The sequence below is a fragment of the Suricata suricatta genome, chromosome 10 (genome assembly GCF_006229205.1).
Source record: "Suricata suricatta isolate VVHF042 chromosome 10, meerkat_22Aug2017_6uvM2_HiC, whole genome shotgun sequence".
In the NCBI taxonomy this organism is placed as follows: Eukaryota; Metazoa; Chordata; class Mammalia; order Carnivora; family Herpestidae; genus Suricata; species Suricata suricatta.
This window is the reverse complement of record NC_043709.1, coordinates 6,794,147-6,813,363: the sequence shown is the minus strand read 5'-3', so window position 1 is coordinate 6,813,363 and position 19,217 is coordinate 6,794,147. Positions and strand designations below refer to the sequence as shown.

The following is a 19,217-nucleotide window of genomic DNA, read 5'->3' as shown; positions in this document are numbered from 1 at the left end:
GAAAAGAAAAAATTACGTTTTTTACGTTAGAAATATACATATATTATATATACCTCTTACATTTTACAAATGTAGCAAATTATTCAATACAAACGGACACCAAAAAATGTAAAAAATAAAAAAAAAGTTTTCCTACGAAACCAGGGAAATTAGTGCAGAGTTTTGTTTTTGTTTCCTTAAAAAAAATAAAATTGAAGCAAAAATGCCTAGATCTGAGACGAGACAGACTGAACCAGGCCCAAGAGCCCAGCACTGGAGCTGTGCTCCTGAACAAACATTTTTCTTCGTATTTCAAAAGACACTAAGGGGCTGGCCTCCCCCTCCCTAGATGTGGTGAGACACAAGCCTAGTTGGGGGGGGGGGGCTGGAAGAGGGCATAAATAAGGCAGCATCCAACCTTTCCTGGAGAGCAGGGATCTGCCTGGGTCTGTCACCTGTGCGGGAGCGGAGGGCTAGGGAGAGGGCAGCCCGGACGGGGCTGGCCCCTGAGAAGTGCAGGGGACAGAGGCTACCGGGCTGAGGAGCCAGGGCATTGCCCCGCTGGGGGAGGTAGAGCTGGTGCCCACTGGAGGGAGGGGAGGCTGGCAGTGTCTGTCTGGGCTGGACCCACTGCCGCAGCGGTGGCCCACGTGGGGGTCACTGAGGAGGCGGGGGTGGGGTGGGGTGCCAAGGGCTTTGGTACTTCTTGGTGACGGGGGCCCTGCTGCCGTGTGGCCCGCCAGGTGAAAGCTGGCTCGCTGGGCTCAGGCCAGCGCTCTCCTACAAGCCACACGCCCCGCCTGCCACAGTCAAATGCCTGCCCGGGAGGCCACTCCCCGCAGCATCAAGGCCAAGTGGGACTGGGTAGGCAGTGAGGGGACGGCAAGAGGTACCAAGCTCTCATGTCATGCAGGCAGGGGCAGAAACACACTAAAATAACATCTACAACCAAGACTAAGAAGTCTCAATTCAAGGCTCAGGACTGCCCACTCTAGGCACTGACCGAACCCCCCACCCCACCCCACCCCGGTGCCCACGTGAGCAGCTCCCACCCTGGGTTAAGGTCACCAAATAGGAGGATCTGAGTCCAGGGTCTTCTCTTAGGCATTAGGGGCTGGTATTCCCTCAGCCCCTCACAGCTAACCCTTTTTTTTTTCTTTCTTTTTTTTTGGTCAAAAACAAAAGTGCAGATCCCTCCGCAGTCTGGAAACCGGTTCCTTCTGCAGGATTTTCCCCTGGGAGTGTCTTAGGCTCAGCTGCAGGCTCCCCACACCGTGTGACCCACCCTACAAAAGAACTGACCCCCCACCCGCCTGGCCCATTCCCCAACCTCCTACGTAAATAAGCACTTGCTGCAACCTGGAACTATGTCCGGGGGTGGGGTGGGGTGGGGGGTGTTCACATGGCTTGGAATCCTTTCGAACAGGACAGCAAACCACGCACACACACGCACACACCTCCTGACCCACAACCTCAGGCCCCGGGGAAGAAGGGGCTGCATGAAAAGCCACATGTGTCACCGGCTGGGTGTCCAGGGCCACGATGATAGGCTGGGCTGGGTGGGGATGGTGGCGTGGGGCCACAGGACAGAGATGACAGCAGTTCCACCAGACAGAGTGCTAACCTCCCTGGAGTCACGGACATCAGCCCTAGTGGGAGGGCATCAAGTAGCCAGTCAGCAGCTCCCCGTGTCTCAGGCCTGGGGGAGGGGGTGAGGGCTGGGGTCAGACCTATTTGGGTGGCAGGGCCCAAGAAGGCCCTCTGAGGTTGGATGGCTTTGAGTAAAAGGACAGCTGGGTGACAGAGGCAGTGACACAAGGCAGCCTCTCCCTGCTCTGGGCAGGGTCAGGCCCCAGCTGCGGCTCTCCCTTCCCTGTGAGCGAGGACACGCCAGTCCTCAACAGCATGAGGGAGGGAGAGAGGGAGGGAGCAGGGAGCAGCAATTCACATCTGGACCATTCTTAGCACAGGAAGCCACTAATTAAAGATGTTATATAGAAAACTACACGTAAAAAAAAAGAAAAAAAAAAGAAAGAAAAAAAAAAAAACCCAAACCAATCAAATAAATCAGAGGCTGCAGGAAAGCAGCAGGGGGCTGCGTGAAACTGGCTGGGTGCTTCAGGAGCCCCCTCCCACTCCATGCCTGGACCTGATCTTTTTTTGAGAAGCCAGAGTGAGAAGACTGGAAATCTTTTTGTGTATTTTTCTTTTCCTCTTTTTTTTGGCCTTTCTTTTCCTTTCTCTTTTCTGTGGTCTTGGGCGCTCCCGGCCCCGCGGCGGGGGCGGTCAGTTGGCCAGCACGACGGGCTGGAAGGGCTGGCTGGGGTACTGCATGGCGCTCAGGTTGTAGCTGAGGCCTTCCACGAAGGGCGTCTTCTCCAGGAAGAGGCTGTTGGCGCCGCCTCCAAACACCTGGGCCACGTCGAAGCCACTGCTGTTGCACGTGCCGGCCCCACTGCCCCCGCCGTCGGCCCCGTCAAAGAAGAGGCCGGGAGAGCCCCCGCCGTTGTACACGAACTCCTTGGCATTGGGGGAGAGCTGGGACTGAGGGGCCGGGGTGGCCGCGATGAAGTTCAGTGAGTGCAGAGACAGAGAGAGGCTCTTGTGCTTCAGCAGGTTGTTGGTGGGAGAGCGGGCCATGCGGGGCTGCTGCTGGGGAGGCTGCGGGCCACTTGCGCCGCCCGCCACGCCCCCGCCACTTGCTGCCGCACCCCCCTTCTTCATCTTGGTGGAGCCAAACTTGGTGGCAGCGAAGGAGGCGGTGGTGAAGGTGATGGGCTGGGCGGAGCGGGGGGTGAAGGTGGGGCTGGGTGACTGGCCGAAGGATGGCGACGGGGAGTTGGACAGGGAGCTGTCCTGGCTGCCGATGGGCACAAAGACCTGGGCGTCAGGGTTGAAGCTGCTCTTGAACTCCTTGTCCAGCTCTGGTGCAGCGCAGCCCTCGCTGTCATCCAGGTACAGCACTTTCACGGCCCCCTTCTCGCCGATCTGGTAGGACACCTCAAAGGGGTCAATCCAGACGCTCAGTTCTTCGGGCACGTTGGCCCGCACGTCCTCCACTGCCAGGCCGCTCCGCTTGGCGGCCAGCTCCACCACGGGGTCCACGGTCTCCCCGATGTGAACACAGCGGAAGCCGGAGCCCTTCAGCGGCCTGTCAGGGTACCAGTGGCCTTCGTACTTCTTCTTCAGGAGCCGCTCAAGCTCCTCCCCAAACAGGTCTGCCCGGCGCCGGGGCAGCTTGTTGTACAAGTAGGAGATGATAAAGTTCAGGGCCACTTTGATCTCCAGCTGCATGGTCCTCTCCCAGGTGGCGAATCAGCTCAGATGCAAGAGTACAAGCCAAGGGCAGTGGCAGGTGACGCGAGACGGGCAGCCTTGGGCTCCGGAGAGCTCTGAAAAAGGAGAACGAAGGGCATCGTGTGAGCAGATTATGCAGAAAGCCCAAGGGGTAGGGGGTTCGATGGCAAAGGACAGAAAAGCACCAGCTTTGGGTCCCGTATATTCAGGGTCCCGGTTCTGCTCCTCCAGTGACCAGTTTAATTGAGAGCTTTTTTCTGAGCCATGGTTTTATCAGTAAAGTTAGATTATGGTGGAGATTAAGTCACTCAAAGATGTAAACTGTCTTATGCCGAACCTGGTATTTAGTAAGGACTTGATAAAATGAGCTACTGTTTTTCAAGCAATGCTAAAGAAATTCTAAAGTAATTCAACTAATTCTAAAGGAGTGCTATGGCTTTTGCTATTTTGAGAGGCCAGGTCACTCTATAACTGCTATTAAAAGAGAAAAAAAAGGAGCCCCTGATTCAGCTGGAGAAGAGGAGGCTCTTGCACACTTATCTCTACAACATCTTGGTGAAGTCGTGCGCCCAGACTGTCACAGGCCAAGATATATGTGTAAAATCCTTAGTTTTTCTCCTTAAATGGAAAGGGATACGGATCACTGAACAGGAAGCAGCGCTGCCAACTTCTCAGTGGGGGCTTGGACTCCAGTCACATCCAATTTGTCATCCTGGGCTCCCTGAGCGTGTGTGCTCTCTGGCTCACTCTGGGTTTGCAGAACTGATGTAAGGACGCCACAGCGTCACCAAAGGGTGCATTTCCATCTAGGCCGCCTCCAAGAATGGAGACAAGAACATGATCCCCAGGAAGAAGTCAAGACCCATCATAACCAGAGGTGCGGGCCAACAAGGGAACGTTGACCAGGGGGCTGACCCAGGGAAGCAGAGGAAATGAGAGGGAGGCAAAGGCCTGTAGGCCAGAAAATCCTGAAGAACTGCACTGGTGTGGCCGGAGGGAATCTCTAGCTTCTGGCTAGAGTGTAGGTGATGATGGCAGCAAAGAGAAGAAATTTTCCATCACCCTGCAGTCCCCAGCTGGGGACCCATCATCACTCAGTCTCCTGGGGACTGTCTGACCACCTGTCCTTGGCATCAGATTGGATTTATCGAATGTTTGGAGATCCCCGGAGAGGAGACAGCCCAGGATAAACAGTCCGATTATTATTTTGGGACTCTCTCGAAGCCAGCTCCCGCAGAGGTCACAAAGGTTTATTTCTGAGGTCTGGGCCAGCCGGCGTCTCAGGAAGATGACTGCGAAGTCCCAAGAGCCAGCAGTCGTAGTCTGCACAAGGCAGCTCCAGGCTCGCCATGGGAAGACTGACAAGGACCGCTTCCGAGGCTCAGCAGGGCCAGAACGTGTTCCGGGCCGAGCCTCTGGGTGAGAGTGTGCCGCTGAGCTCAGCACAAAGACAAGACTAATCCGTGATCCATTAAGGGCATCTTTTGCCCTGTGATAGATCTGGAGCTAGATTTTGATGAAAATCCCTTCTGGTGGTGCCTGGGTGGCTCAGTTGGTGGTGTCTCACTCTTGATCTCAGCTCAGGTCATGAGTTTGAGCCCTGCATTGGGCTCCATGCGAGGCTTGGAGCCTACTTAAGATAGTAAGAGGGCGCCTGGCTGGCTTGGTCAGTTAAGCAGCCGGCTTCAGCTCAGGTCATGATCTCACGGTTTGTGAGTTCGAGCTCTGCGTCAGGCTCTATGCTGACAGCTCAGAGCCTGGAAGCTGTTTTGGAGTCTGTGTCTCCTCTCTCTGCCCCTCCCCTGCTTGTGCTCTGTCTCTCAAAAATTAATAAATATTAAAAAAAAATAAAATAAAACTGTAAGTTAATAGGGGCGCCTGCATGGCTGAGTGTCCAACTCTGGCTCAGGTCATGATCTGGCAGTCAGTAGGTTTGAGGCCCAGGTGGGGCTCGCTGGTGTCAGTGTGAACCCACTTCAGATGTTCTGTCCCCTTTTCTCTCCCCGCCTTCTCCTGCTCACACTCTCTCTCAAAAATAAATAAACATTAAAAAAAATTTTAAGAGTCTATATTAAAAACTTTTTAAAAAGTAGATGAATAAACATAAATCCCTCTGGGTCCGGCAAAGAATATTCAGGTGCTAATTCTTCGCTTGAGGATCTTAAGTTTTCTGAACACCTGCCCCAGGTCACTTCCTTGTCATTCTCAGGGCTGGGTCCACGGCTCCCAGGGGTATTTTCAGGACTCGATCCTCAGGCCAAAGCTCTCTGGGGTGAGTAAGGGAGAAGCAGCACTGGACCAATCTGGAGCATCACAGAACACTGGCCAAGGGGCTAGTCCCCACCCTCATTTCAGGTCTGAGCAGAGGAACACATGGTGGAGTCAATAGAGGTGCATGAGCACAGATCAACTCCAGAGTCCTCGGTTTAAAGCAGGGAAAAAAAATGGTAAAGATAGAGGCTTTTCTGTTGATAAGGACTGGCTTCACCAGATTCGAGGTGAGCCTCTGGAATGGCAGCCAATAAGGGCCACAGCGCCCACCAGAGGTGTCCTACCCGGAGGAGATTAAAAAGGGAAGTTGGCACTGGTTCCCAAGAATGGGCCTGGAGTTAAAGACAATGTTTTCAAAGTGTTTTTGAAAAGTAAAACAGACGTAAATATGATGTGACTCTTCTCCCAAAGCACCACATGGCCTCTTGGTATACCACTCAGACCAATGGGCTCCTACACCTCTCTGGGCTTCCTCAAACTCTGCTCCATACTTGCCTTCCAGGTTACCTCCCCTGAAGAGTTCAGCCTCACAATGAAACCATTTTACTTTTAAAAATATTTATTTATTTATTAGGTTGGTTTATTTATTTGGGGGTGGGGGGCAGAGAGAGAATCTCTTTGCTGACAGTACAGAGTCTGCCGCGGGGCTTGAACTCACGAACCACGAGATCACGACCTGAGCCAAAATCAAGACTTGACACCACCAAGGCGCTCCAAATTGGGAGTATTAAAATTTGGGGTGGGTGGGGCGCTTAGATGGCTCAGTTGGTTAACTGTCCACCTTCAGCTCAGGTCATGATCTCATGGCTTGTAGCTTCAAGCCCCGCGTCGGGCTCTGTGCTGACAGCTCAGAGCCTGGAGCCTGCTTTGGATTCTGTGTCTCCTTCTCCCTCTTTCTCTGTCCTTCCTCTGCTAGTGCTCTGTCTCTCTCTCTCAAAAATAAACTTAAAATAATTTTTTAAGAAACTTCTTTTATTACTTATTTATTTTTGGGAGAGAGGGAGAGAGAGATAGCATGAGCATGAGAGGGACTCTCTCTCTCTCTCCCCCGAATAGTAGAGTGCTCTGTCTCTCTCTCTCAAAAATAAACTTTAAAAAATTAAAAAAAAATTTTTATTGCTTATTTATTTTGGAGGGAGAGAGAGAGAGGAACAGCATGAGCAGGGGAGGGGCAGAGAGAGAGAGGACAGAGGGAGACACAGAATCTGAGGCAGGCTCCAGGCTCTGAGCTGTCGGCACGGAGCCCGATGCGGGGCTCAAACTCACAAGCCATGAAATCATGACCTGAGCCAAAGTCGGACACTTAACCAACTGAGCCACCCAGGCGCCCCAAAATGGGAGCATTTTAAATGCAGGCCAAAGTCATTGAGAAATAAGCCTCCCACCCCAAAATACAATAGAACCACTGTCATCAGCCCTGCCTAGCTAACCATTTTCTGCAGCATAAGCAACTAAAGCTGTACACCAATTTATACCTCAGTGATGCTGTCACACAAATAAGGAAGTACATAATGCCATCTTTGCCTCTTTAATTGGAGAACAGGCCAGGCCAGATGGCTGTGGGGTGGAACCTTTCAAAAATGCTGGACAACCAAAATGAGATTTTCTGCTCTATCAGCTCAGGCTCTAATTTTGACTTCAAGAAGCTTATGGAACAGAGGATTAAAGCACTGATGCTGTCTTGTCTTTAAAGATAAGAATGACCAATCAAATGAGTTTGTTCATTTTTTTAAGGGTATGGACAAATTCTAGAGCCTATATAGAAAATATTCATAAAATTTGGTAAGATTAGAAAGCTTGGCAATAACTACTCTTCAACACAAGAAGTAGATTTGAGTTAAGAGGTAAAGGACTCGAAGACCTTCTCCAATCCTCACTCAGGTGCAAAAGGCCAGAAGGGTGGCAAAAAGTAAAAGTAAAAACAAACCCAAACAAACACCCCCCCCAAATCCAAACCAAAACCAATGCTAAGTTTTAACAATAGCAAAATCTGTTTTTTGTCAATATATTAGAAAGTTGAAAATGTAAGAGTAAATTCTGTCCACATTCAGTTAGAATCTTATTCTTCATTTTTTTTATTTCCAACAGGAAAATTAATCTCTGGTTCAGATCCCTTGTGCTGACTTGTGTTTTGAAGAGTGCTTAAGTACAATAATGGAGTAAGAAAGGCGGCTGCTGCAGTCAGTGATGTGGGAATGGAGATTCCAGAAAAGAACTTACGACAAATATGCTATGGAAGATTTTTAAGAAGAAAAGCAACTATGTTTTTAAAGAGGAAAAGGAAGGAAAATGGTGACGGAACTCCTCAGGTCCCTAAACCACGAGAACCTATAAAAATATCAAGGCACCTCAAGCCCTAACATCTGAATGGTCCTACAACCCAAGCACTATCAGATTCAAAAGAGTCTGGAAAGAGGAGTCAGAAAGAGGGGCCCTCAGTTTTGACAAGGCCTGCAGGTGCCACAAACCAGATTCCCTGGGGAGAGCTGGCTCAGTGGGACGGCCTGGCCCCACCCGGCCAGTCCCAGAGGCAGTGACACGGACCAGCGGGTATGGCTGACAGGCTTCCAGAACGTGGGCCGACTGACCGCAACAACCCACCCAGAGTCTCCATCACGTCCCTCAAACATGGAGCGTGCAAGTCCAAGTCTTGCGACTAAGAAGGCCCTTTCTTCCAAGCCAGGAAGACTTCACTGAACTCCAACGCAGGCTGGCAGCGAAGGCGCGCTCTGTATTCTGGGAATTGTAGTCCTTAGAAACCCCACACTCAGGTTGGAACAAGTGACCTACTTTCTGTGTACACTACACTTCCCTGCGTGCTTTGCGAAGGTTCAGCCAGCTAATTACGCATGCCCGGTAAGGGGAGCTGCCCGAGGTCTGGAGAACCGAGGAAAAGTTTCCGATGCACATGCGCGCTCGGGCGGACGCCCCCCCCCACCCCGCCCACCGCCTAATATATTTTATATAAATTCTACCCATAAGGCCTGCTCCTCCTCGTATTGTACCAGCCCGCTGTATTCGCGTCTTGGCCTCAAGTAAGGCTGAATTCTCCCCCCCCCACCCCTTCCTCTTTTTCTTCACTGCCTCTCATGACTGTTGAATTAAAGATCTAATGAGTTTTTTTTCTGGGTGAAGGAGGTGGACTGGGACAGATAAAGGTCATCCCCCTCCCCCCAACACTGCCGCTTAATCTGTATTCCTTGGGCTGGGTGGTCTCCGTCTGGAGTTGCTGTAGGGACGGTGAATTCAGAGAAAAAAAAAAAAAAGCCTTTTCACTTAATGCCCAGCGGGCTCAGCTCCAGCACCCCCAGAGCCAGGAAAGGCAGGAACTAAACCCAGTTCTCCTGTACTCTCAGCCAAAGAAATTCCCAGTTACACTGAGGGGAGGGGCCGGGCCGACAATCAAAAGGCCCCAAGCCAGCGAGGCCCAAGCCTCACCCCTCTTCTAATCCAACTCGGAGTAACTAGACCCAGCTAGGGAAATGGGAAAAGGTTCCTGGGCAGGGAAGGCAAAACTGTACATCTGACACCTGAACAACATATTCTAATACTTGAAATTGTTTGTGAGTTCCCTCCCGTTGCCAGGCCTGCTCTATGACCAGACTTACCAGATCCTCGGCAAAGCTCCCCAACAGTGTTAAACCTCCCTAATCCTCCCTCCCACACAAGCTTCTTTCTCCCACTGCTTAAGAGGGGGATGGGGGCAGGCGCCCAAGAAAGCAATAGCAGTGCTTTTCTGCTGGAAAGTCAAAGATGAGGGACAAACTCCCAGGGTAGGGTGGACAGGAGGGAGGAAAAAAAAAGAGGTTAGATACTGAGCAGGCACCAGAGACCCCCTCCGCTGGCCCAACCCGAAGCCTGCTGTGTAGGGTTCTGGTTCCTCTGCGGGGTGGGAAAAGGCCTGCCAGCTGCCCCTCCTCCCCCTCTCTGGTCAAGGGCATAGTCCATCCTCTGGACACGACGGGAAGGAGCTTAAAAGTAGGCTCTTCCTCCCAGGCATCTCACCAGGATCAACCAGAATCTACTCACTTGGTACTGGTGTAAAGGTAGTCCCTGCACCCCCCACCGCCCCCCGCGCACGGTTTTCCCTTAAAACACTAAAGAGGATAAAGAGCTCAAGCCAAAATGGTGAATTCTGGTTCAGCGGCCGGGGGCAGTCACCACTGCCCGGTCCAAAAGGGGATGTCCACCTCCCACCTCTCAGCTCCACAGGCCCAGAAATAAACCCTATTAATTATGACCACCCCCTTCCCCACACACGGGAAAAGAGGCAGAAAAACAAGGCCTGGGTCCCCTTCCTTCCTGATTTATTTAATGGTGGTGGAAGTTTTGTTTTGGGGGGTTGGGAGGGGAAAATCTAGCGAGTCTCCACGATATGAAGAACGAGGGAAGCGGAGAGGGGAGGACATGCACCCCACCCAGGAGGGGGCCACACTCCGAGCCTGGAGAGGAGAGGAGCACCAGGAGAAAGGGGAGGGGGGTTCCACAGGGGAGGTGGACGGAGAAAGGGAAATGTTGGCCAGTCGTCAGGGTGGGGGCGCGACAGCAACGTGCAGCGTCCAGCAAAGCTAAGAGCGGGAGTGGGACCGAGGTGAAGGCAGGCGTCTCAGGGGTGTCCCCCCCCCCGCCCGCATGCCCCCCACGCACTCACTCGGGTCTCCGCGGCAGCGGGGCGGTCGTCCGGCCGCCGGGTGGCTTCTCCCTCCAGGGTGTTCCCGGGCGCGGTGCGGTGGTCGTTCTTTCTTCCTTCCCGGGCGTCGCCGGGCCGGAGGCTGATGGGTCCTTTTCTTCACTGAGAGCTGGGGGCAAGTAAGGGAATTTGGGGCTATGACTCTCAATAATACTTCTTTCAGCTTTTTGGAGGTCAGGCTCTGCCAAAGGGGGACGGAAGGCGGGCGGGACGGCTGGCGGCGACGGCGCGGGGATGTCTCGCCGGAGGGCGGCTGGTGTCGCGGGGCGGAGGACGGTCCGGGCTCTAGCCAGCGGGCGGTCCTGCCCTTCTGGCCCCGCGTTGCCCGAGCCACTCACTTCTCTCCGGCAACGACCCGTACCTTCCGGCGCCCCGGCCCAAAGTGAGCAAAGTCAATGAAAAGTTTCACCCTTAGCAACCCTGCGCATGGATCCGGCTTCCCCACCCCTGCGTGATGCGTCCCTCCGCCCTGCAGGGGCGGGGCCGGGCGCCGAGCCGGAACTACTTCTCGTCCCGCCGGGCGGCTTAACCCAACGAGCCGCAAGTTCCGAGGCTCCGCGAGCTACCCGGGGTTCCCCGTGACCCCCTTTTGCCTGCCGTTCCGCGGCCAGCCTTTTCTCACTCAGATCCCACCCCAAACGCCAGCAAAGGCTGCCTTTGGCCGGCATGTAACACTATCCGCCTCCCCTCCCCATCACAGCGCCGTGCCAGTTATTTTCTTCATGCTTCAAAGCACTTTGAAAGCATGCTCATCGGATGCAGTGTTCCCCCAGGTAGACAGCGAGCTCCGGGAGAGCAGTGGCCTGAACTGAAACCGAGTTGTTCACTTCAGACGTGTTGGATGATGGATGTCGCGGGGAGGGATAACCCCCTCCCCCCAACTTCCGTGGCTTGGGCCCTACACCTGCCCAGGCGCTGACTGTCGCCCGACCTGTTCCCCCTGAACACCTCGACGAGTCCCTCCGAGTCTGGGCATCTAACCGTCCGACCACTCCCCTACGGCTGTCGCACCGTCCCATTGCTGTCCCATGGCGGGAGTGGGAGCTGAGGGGACGGCGCGGGCTTTGGAAACGTTTCGCTCTTCTATTAATTCATGTTGGCTCGAGTCTTCCGAGCGCCTTGTGCCTCACTGGGTGACGCTAACGTCGAAGGGAGGGAGAAGAGGAAACCGGGTTCGGGGCACACTGAGCGGGAGGCAGGGGGAGGCGAGCATGCCTAGCGCCACGTTAACCTCCCCACTTGCAGCCTCTGGCCCCCAATTACTTTGCGGCCGGCGGAGACCAGCACCAGTTTCGCGCAGGCGCGCGAGCACATCTCCGACCCGCCACGGGCGGGGCTCGGCCCCTGTGCGGATCCTACCGTTTGCTTTCTTCGGCCCGGCGACCCCGGTACGGAGCCCTAGAGAGAGCCACGTTTCTTCTAGTAAGAGAGTCCGCCGGCGGGGTTCGGCACCTGCCAAAGTCAGGGGCGCCGGGCTCACGCACCCGACGGGCCCTCAGACTGCAAGACCTAGCTAGGCTCCCTAGCCCTGGATGGGGTGCGCCAGGCCGGCGCGCTCGGGCCCACGCATTCGGCTACTTTGTGACTGCGGGGCGCGGAGTTGGGGGTAGGGAGGCCTGTGCCCAGGAGAGGTCACAGGCGGACTGGACTGCCAGGTGGCGAGATCCGGGGCCCCTGGGAGCTTGCGCGTTGTCTTCTCCCCAGTCGCCCATTCCCCAATTCTCTCCCCTCCCCCCGACCTTTATTCTCTTTCGAGACGGTTCCGGACCAACGGTAGTCGCCAAACCCACGTGGGGTGGCGAAATCCAAGTTTCCAGCAATGAACAGTTTGCTTTTGTTTGTTCCTTGATCACTTTTTTTTTTTTCTTTGCAAGGGCAGAGAGCAAGGCAGCTTGGGGGGTTAAAACCGCTTTCCTTGACTACAGCAGGAAAACGCCAGACTGGAGGGCAAACTCCAAGGGGACAGGGAGGCGGGAGGGAGCCTGAGCCCGAAATCGCCCATCCCCCACGCTGTGCGCTTCAGCCCCTAGGGCACCTCCAGGGACTACTTGCCTCGTGCGTCAGCGAGTGGCAGAGCGTCACATATACGCCCCCCTCCGCCTGGCCTCACTCCACTCCTCCCCTTCGTTTCCCTCCCTCTCCACCTCCCTCCCCTCCCCATCTCTCCTCTCTCCTCCCTCGCTCTCCCCTAGCGTGTTCCACTCGAGCAGAGACGCGACCGACCCACAGGGTTCCAGAGCACTGAAGAGCTAAAAATATAACGGGTGTGTTAGCAACAGCCTTCCGATTGGTCGGGGAGCAGGGAGAGGCAGTATCTGATTGGGTTTCCTTTCCAATAGCTAGGATTAAGAATGGGGGCCTGGAATCGAGCCACTGGGCCACTGGGGAGAGTGTGCGTTTGCGCAGTGGGGCATTGCAAAGGATGCTGGTGTTTGAAGTCGTTCATTAGAGGCAGCCATCGAAATAGATGGGTTTGAATCCCAGTTCTGTCTGTCCACCAACTATGTTGATCTTGATTTAATGGCAACAAATCTCTTTACATCATCAAACCAGATTTATTGTTCTTTTTTTTTTAAATTCTTTTCTTTACATTTATTTGTTTTTTAGAGACAGAGAGACAGAGAGTGAACAGAGCAGGGGCAGAGAGAAAAAGAGACACAGAATCTGAAGCAGGTTCCAGGCTTGAGCTAAGCGGTTAGGACAGAGCCCCACGCGGGGCTTGAACCCACGGACCGCGAGATCATGCATGCCATGAGCTGAAGTCGTATGCTCAACTGACTGAGCCACTCAGGCGCCCCTGCTTTCTTTTCTTTTCTTTTTTTTTTTTTAATTTTTAAAAATATATAGTTTATTTATTTTTGAGACAGAGACAGAGCATGAGTGGGGGAGGGGCAGAGAGAGAGGGAGACACAATCTAAAACAGGCTCCAGGCTCTGAGCTGTCAGCACAGAACCTGATGCGGGGCTCATGACCTGAGCCGAAGGTGGACGTTTAACCGACTGAGCCACCCAGGCGCCCCTGCTTTTTTCTTAAAACGGGGATTGTGTGGGGATGAAATATACAATGTATAAAGCTTAGCTTAAATAGTTGGCATACTTAATTTAAAGGACGGGTGCCTGGGTGGCTCAGTGGGATAAGCCTCCGACTTGCGTATAGGTCATGATCTCATATTTGTGAGTTGGAGCTCGGCATGGGGCTCTGTGCTCACAGCTCAGAGCCTGGAGCTGCTTCAGATTCTGTATCTCCTTCACTCTCTCTCTCTGTCCCTCCCTGCTCTCACTCTGTGTGTGTCTCTTTCTCTCAAAAATAAATGTTAAAGATAACCATTCAGGCCAAATTGCATCCTACATATCCTGTACACAATTAGATGTTCATTACCCAACAAGAAACCTTACCATACAGAATGAGGAGAGGAAAAAAAAAACGGTTAGGGTAACCTGAAATGAATTGTCCCAGGGAATCTCAGAAAGGAGGGATGGAGTTTCCTATAAGCAGATAAAAGGTAGACGTCTCCTAACATTTAAGTGCAGGCTGAAGAAGGGGGCACACTGAATCCCTGGACAGAAGGTGTTATATTTCAGCGTGTTTGAGCTTTTGTTTTACTCTCCCCTGCAGTGCTGGAAACACACCAGGCCTAAGCAATTTAACTAAAACAAAACTGAAAAATCCAGCCTCCTTGGCAATCGAAAGCCTGGGGTAAAAAGGATTGGTATATAAATAGGTATATAAAATAGAGGGGCCAAAGGTAATCACCAATCTTTACTGCTGATGTCTCCATTTGTTCTGTGAGTTGGAGGAGAGAAGGACGTTTTCTCCTCAACGTGTGAGTTCATCTTGCCAGGGTGTAATTGTGAGTTTAATTCCTACAGCCCCCTCCCATTTTGAGTAATCATACGTTGTAAGGTACGCACCATGGTTTCAAAATGGTGAGCTTCAGAGCAACTCCCCAGTCTTGAGAGTAAGCGAGTTATACCAGATGTTTTGTTGCCTTGACAAGTCAGGCTGGTAATAATTAACCCCAATTAACTCTCGGGGTGAGTCACTCTCTCGTACATACATGCTAGGGTGAGAAATTTCGTAGTCACTTTTATGTTATCTAAGAAAATATTTCCTCTACTTGGTTTTTTGGATCCACTGCTCTAGCTGGGCAGGAACAAAGACAACCACAACAAAACTGACTTTGGAAAAGTGATTGGATGCAGGACAAAGTGATTTGGTATTTATTCACCACCAATAATGTGCGTGAACAGACCTGTCTTTTGCTAAGACACGAAAAATGCAGTGTTCCAAGAAAATAATGTTTTAGCTTTAGTGGTAACAGGCCACTTGGGAATGGAGTTGATGAGCAACCAAATGGCTGGGAAAAGATGGGAATTGGAGTCCTGTACTCAAGGCAAGAAAATTTCTTATTTTTTATTTTTTTAAATTTTAAATGTTTATTTATTTTTGAGAGAGAGAGACAGGATGTGAGCAGGGGAGGGGCAGAGAGAGAGAGTCAGAATTTGAAGCAGGCTCCAGGCTCTGAGCCGTCAGCACAGAGCCTGAAGTAGGACTTGAACTCACAAACTGCAAGATCATGACTTGAGCCAAAGTTGGACATTTAACTGACTGAGTCACCCAGGCGCCCCAAGGCAAGAAAATTTCAATAAAGGCAAATAATCTTTTCCCTTTATACCTGGCTTCAAACTACAACTAAAAAACTGCAGGTCAGAATAGAGTGACACAGTTTTTCTGAAATGTAGACAGTTCACTTTGATTCCCTGAGAACTTTTTCTTATTTAAAAAAAATTTTTTAAATGTTTTATTTGTTTTTGAGAGAGAGGGAGAGACAGCATGAGCAGGGGAGGGTCAGAGAGAGAGGGAGACACAGAACCAGAAGCAGGCTCCAGGCTCTGAGCTAGCTGTCAGCACAGAGCTTGCTGCGGGGCTTGAACCCACGAATTGTGAGATCATGACCTGGGCTGAACCCGGATGCTCACTGACTGAGCCACTCAGGCGCTCAATGGGAATTTTTCTTTCTTTCTTTTTTATTTCCAGTCTAGTTAACGTACTGAGATTAATCTTCTTAATTTAGAAGCTGCTATGTGGCATGCCAAGGACCACATTTGGTGGATACATTGTCTTGGTGTATACAGACACATTAAAATTTTTTAAATGAGTTGACATTTAAGGGGCACCTGGGTGGCTCAGTCGGATAAGGGTCTGACTTTGGCTCAGGTTATGATCTCAAGGTTTGTGGGTACAGAGCCTGGAGCCGGTTTCAGATTCTGTGTCTCCCTCCCTCTCTGCCCCTCCCCTGCTTGTGCTCTCTCTCTCTCTCTCTCTCTCTCTCTCTCAAAAATAAACATTAAAAAATTTATAAAATGAGTTGACATTTAAAAATTGGGAAATGGCAAAAAGATTTCTTAATTTGCCATTTGTACTAAATTCAAAGGATCTGGGCATTCCAGGTGGAAATTGTCTGGAGTTGACTAGGAGCTATCTCCTTCAGACACGATCTGTGTTCTCTGGTCCTCTTCCCCCATCCCCCCACCCCTTTCTCTGTTGTGTCCCAGACACTGAGGCCAGGGTCATATACTATTCATCATCCTGTTGGGGCTATTCTTCTCACATCACTTTTTTCAGTCAATTATATTGCTCATTCAGACTCTTGAATTTGTGACCCCTTTTTCAGTTCAATGTAATAAATAATTGAGTGATTGCCCTGTAGTGGAGGGAGAGGCAAAAGGAGTTCAAGGATTTTACCTAGTTCATTGTTGTGAACTTCTGGATTGCGATTCACGATTCATCAGTGGGGTCATAAGATCATTTGGTTTAGTAGATTTCAGGCAGAAGTTTTAGAATAGAATAGAATGAAAGGAGTATTTACACAGTAAACATTGCTTCATGGAACTTTTCTGTTATATGTCTATAGTAGGCATGAATAGTTAAGTGGGACTGTTGTGGGGTACAGTGCATCTGGATGCATTCATGAGATACCAGGAGCTTAGAAGTAAGAGGTGCCCAGTTGGCTAGCTAATGTGAATGTGGAAGGGTATTTTAATTTTTTTAATGTTTATTTATTTTTGAGAGAGAGAGAGAGAGAGAGAGACAAGGAGCATGAATTGGGCAGGGGCAGAGACAGAGAGGGAGACACAGAATCAGAAACAGGCTCCAGGCTCCTCTGAGCTGTCATCACAGAGTCCGAGGCGGGGCTTGAACCCATGAACCCTGAGATCATGACCTGAGACAAAGTCAGACACTTAACCGACTGAACCACCCAGGCGGCCATGTGGAAGGGTATTTTGAACAAAGAAAGAGTCAAGAAGACAGGATATGTGCAAGGAATGTTCCTTTAACTGAGTGATGAAGAGCAAAAAGAGAAGTGAATAGAGGAAAATCTTGGGGGTAGGGAAGAGGGAGCCATTATGAGGCCCTTCCGTACCAGGGCTTAAATATTTCCCTATGAAAAAGTAGGAACCCATGGTAATAGACCTACCATTTATATAAAGTCTTCTCAGTAAGGGTAAGGACTTTATGAGGTCAAATTTCATCCTTACAACCTGAAGAAGTAGGCATTATTATCCTTATTTAATAGGTAAGAAAAAAGAAGCAAAAAAAAGGTTAAATGACTCACTAGAAGAGCAGAGCAGAATTCAAATACAGGTCTGATTATAAAGCCCACACATTTCTAATTATTTTTTTGTAAGGAAGATCACATGTAATAAGTGCAATGTTTAAAGGAAATTAAATTGCCATGTGTGTACAGAGTACTTGAGAAACTGGAAGATACCCATCCTTTCTAGAGCCTAGAAATGAATTATCAAATACCGAAGAGATAATAATGCTCATAAATCCAAGAAAGGGCACCACTTTCTCAGTCTGACCACAATGAGTTTTATTATTTCAACTAGACCTGTGTAGGCAATGCTTGTTTACTGATGTATTTTTTAGGTAGTATTTATTTAACAATGGAGAGAAACACTTTTTAAGACCATTTTGATTTTTTTGTGGACATATACAGTTGGTTGGTTGAGACCATTTTCTAATTCTCTCCACAAAACTCTATGTTGTTAGAGGTTAAAATTTAGTTTGTAAGTGCTGTTTTCCCAAAAGAGAACTTGGTACTACTATCCCAATTCTTAAAACTGAAAAGGACTTCGGGGCACCTGGGTGGTTCCGTTGGTTAAGCATCTGATACTTGATTTCGGCTCAGGTCATGATTTCACAGTTCATGGAATCGAGCCCTGTATAGGGCTCCATGCCAAAAGCACGGAGCCTGGTTGGGATTCACTCTCTCCCTCTGTCTCTCTCTTGCAAAATAAGTAAGTAAACTTAAACAATGTTCTTTAAAAAATTGAAAAGGACTTATTTAAGTCTAAAATAGAAAGTTGTTAAGGATTTGAACTCCTGGGCCATTTACTTTATCTCTGATGTTCCTAACTCATTAATTATATTGTTCTCTTGGCCTTTGAGAGGAAACAAACCAAGCACAGGATTATGGAACTAGGTGACAGAGGAACAGAGTTCAGCAGAATTCACTGGGCTAAGGTTGAACTTGCTCCGTTCAGCAGTGGAGCATGGAGGGGGTATGCCCTTGAACTCCTCTGGGCATTAATCTTAAACTGGCTTGCCTTACCTCTCAGAGGCACACTTGCTGAGGCTGAAGGAGCACAGTTGGAGTGGTGTTTTGCCAAAATTCAGGAGTAGCTTTTGATACATTTGTAGGTGCAAGATGTTATGTGGACTAGGGTAGTTAATAAGAAAATCTTTAAAGTTGGTTTGTTTTTATCCAAAATATTTTTAACTTCTATTACACATTAAAACTAAAGTGACCAAAGAATTAATGACACATTCAATTTATAATCTGAAAATGGTCTAGTTTCTAGTTCTGACACACCATAACCCCCCAACTATGCTTTAGAACTGCTCAGAGAACGCCCCAAAACACTGCCCAGATTATTTCCTCCATACGGATGTCCAAATTCGCCCACCCCACCGCCTTTGCCTGTGGGTTCCAACATATCCTTCAAAGCCCAGTATATCATCTGGTTTAATTTCAATTATTCATTTAATACGGAGCACCTGCTACCTGCTGAGCCGGACAGACTTGGTTACTGCCATCAGGAACCAGCCTAAAAGAGGATTGTCAATAATTACCAGACACTATGAACATAATGGGATGGTGCTATATGGGAACAAGAGAAACTGACTTAGTTTGGGGGTTGGGAAGAGGCATCTATTTGAGGAAATATTATCTAAGGTCTGAAGGAGGTGTAACAGCTGAGCAAAAGGGGGACTGATCATCAGGGAGCTTAATAGGTAAAAAGCACTGAGGAAGGAAGGAAACCAGCAGTTGAGGAACTGAAAGGAGCCCCAGGGGGATGCCTGGGTGGCTCAGTGGGTTAAGCTTCCGGCTTTGGCTCAGGTCATGATCTCTCACTTCATGGATTCGAGCCCCATGTATGTGTGCTGACAGCTAGCCCAGAGCCTGGAGCCTGCTTCAGATTGTGTCTACTGCTCTGTCTCTCAGAAATAAATAAAAAATGTAAAAAAAAATAAATAAATAAAATTAAAAAAGGAGCCCCAGGGATGGAGTGGGAACAGGGTGGCTGCAGAGACGGGAAAGCCTTAAGGATTATCGTTACACCTGTGGCTGTGACCTCCCTCTTGCCCCTGAGGGGCCCCAACCTAGGCCAAGAACCCTTCCTTTGTGCATCCTCCCTGGGTTATTCTAACCTGTTTCCGGCAGTCTCCCTTATTAAATTCGCTGAAGGTAGAGTTTGTTATATCTTAATTAATTTTTGACCCTCAAAAGATAATTAGTCAAGAGTTTTGTTGACCTAAACCAAAGCTTTGCCAAGTTGTTAGAAGACTATCATTTGTTTCCCTGGTGTTGCCACTACATTTCAGTGTAACTTTGGGCCAAACCCCTGCATTCCTAAGGACTCAAAACCTGTTTCAAATCCCTGGTGTCATGGGTGGCTCAGTTGGTTAAGCA

The 19,217-nt window shown here is 50.1% G+C and overlaps 1 protein-coding gene across 2 annotated transcripts; it reads right to left on the bottom strand.

Moving 5' to 3' along the window:
* Positions 1-1,111: 1,111 nt before the first annotated feature.
* Positions 1,112-11,918, bottom strand: TOB2 (transducer of ERBB2, 2). 2 transcript variants are annotated; one of them, XM_029953520.1, is made up of 3 exons: positions 11,597-11,918; positions 10,199-10,346; positions 1,112-3,371 (listed from the first exon to the last, which is right to left on the bottom strand). In XM_029953520.1, the coding sequence occupies exon 3, from the start codon at positions 3,271-3,273 to the stop codon at positions 2,266-2,268; it is 1,008 nt and encodes a 335-aa protein (XP_029809380.1). In that variant the 5' UTR covers positions 3,274-3,371; positions 10,199-10,346; positions 11,597-11,918; the 3' UTR covers positions 1,112-2,265. The 2 variants fall into 2 exon arrangements, with proteins under 2 accessions (XP_029809380.1, XP_029809379.1); XM_029953519.1 differs by lacking the exon at positions 11,597-11,918 and having other exon boundaries at positions 10,199-10,659.
* Positions 11,919-19,217: the final 7,299 nt, after the last annotated feature.